The sequence below is a fragment of the Gavialis gangeticus genome, unplaced genomic scaffold (assembly GCF_001723915.1).
Source record: "Gavialis gangeticus isolate Ggan-Ray unplaced genomic scaffold, GavGan_comp1, whole genome shotgun sequence".
Classification (NCBI taxonomy): Eukaryota; Metazoa; Chordata; order Crocodylia; family Gavialidae; genus Gavialis; species Gavialis gangeticus.
The window spans coordinates 2,487,043-2,487,469 of record NW_017729009.1 but is presented as its reverse complement, the minus strand read 5'-3'; the positions used below and the strand labels follow the sequence as shown (position 1 = coordinate 2,487,469).

General features: G+C 71.9%; 1 protein-coding gene and 1 long non-coding RNA gene across 2 annotated transcripts in view; one reads left to right on the top strand and one right to left on the bottom strand.

Moving 5' to 3' along the window:
* Window positions 1-427, bottom strand: part of LOC109292395 — a 20,460-nt gene that overhangs the window by 8,779 nt on the left and 11,254 nt on the right. The gene's annotated exons all lie outside the window — the stretch shown is intronic.
* MAFB (MAF bZIP transcription factor B) overlaps window positions 7-427 on the top strand; it is an 8,113-nt gene continuing 7,692 nt past the window's right edge. The window contains exon 1 of the mRNA XM_019509786.1: window positions 7-425. Coding sequence (XP_019365331.1) covers window positions 220-425 — 206 coding nt within the window. The 5' untranslated portion in view covers window positions 7-219. The remainder of the gene's footprint in view (window positions 426-427) is intronic.

Below are 427 nucleotides of genomic sequence, written 5' to 3'. Positions count from 1 at the left end.
CGCCGGAGCCGCCGCAGCCCGCGGCGCGCTGCCCTCGGCCGTGCAAAGGCACCGCGGCCCGGGCGCCCGCTCCTCCTCCGCCCTGGCTTTGTTGCCTCGGCCAGAAGAAGCAAAGTTTCTGTGGAATAGGGGCGAGCGCGGCCAGCCCTCCCCCGGGCTGTCCCCCGGAGTGAGCGCTCCGGCCCCCCCTCCACCGGGAGCGGCGCCTGCGAGACGGCCATGGCCGGAGAGCTGAGCATCGGAGCCGAGCTGCCCACGAGCCCCCTGGCCATGGAGTACGTCAACGACTTCGACCTGATGAAATTCGACGTGAAGAAGGAGCCGCTGGGCAGGAACGATCGCCCCGGCAGACACTGCACCCGCCTGCAGCCGGCCGGCTCCGTCTCCTCCACCCCCATCAGCACGCCCTGCAGCTCCGTGCCCTCCT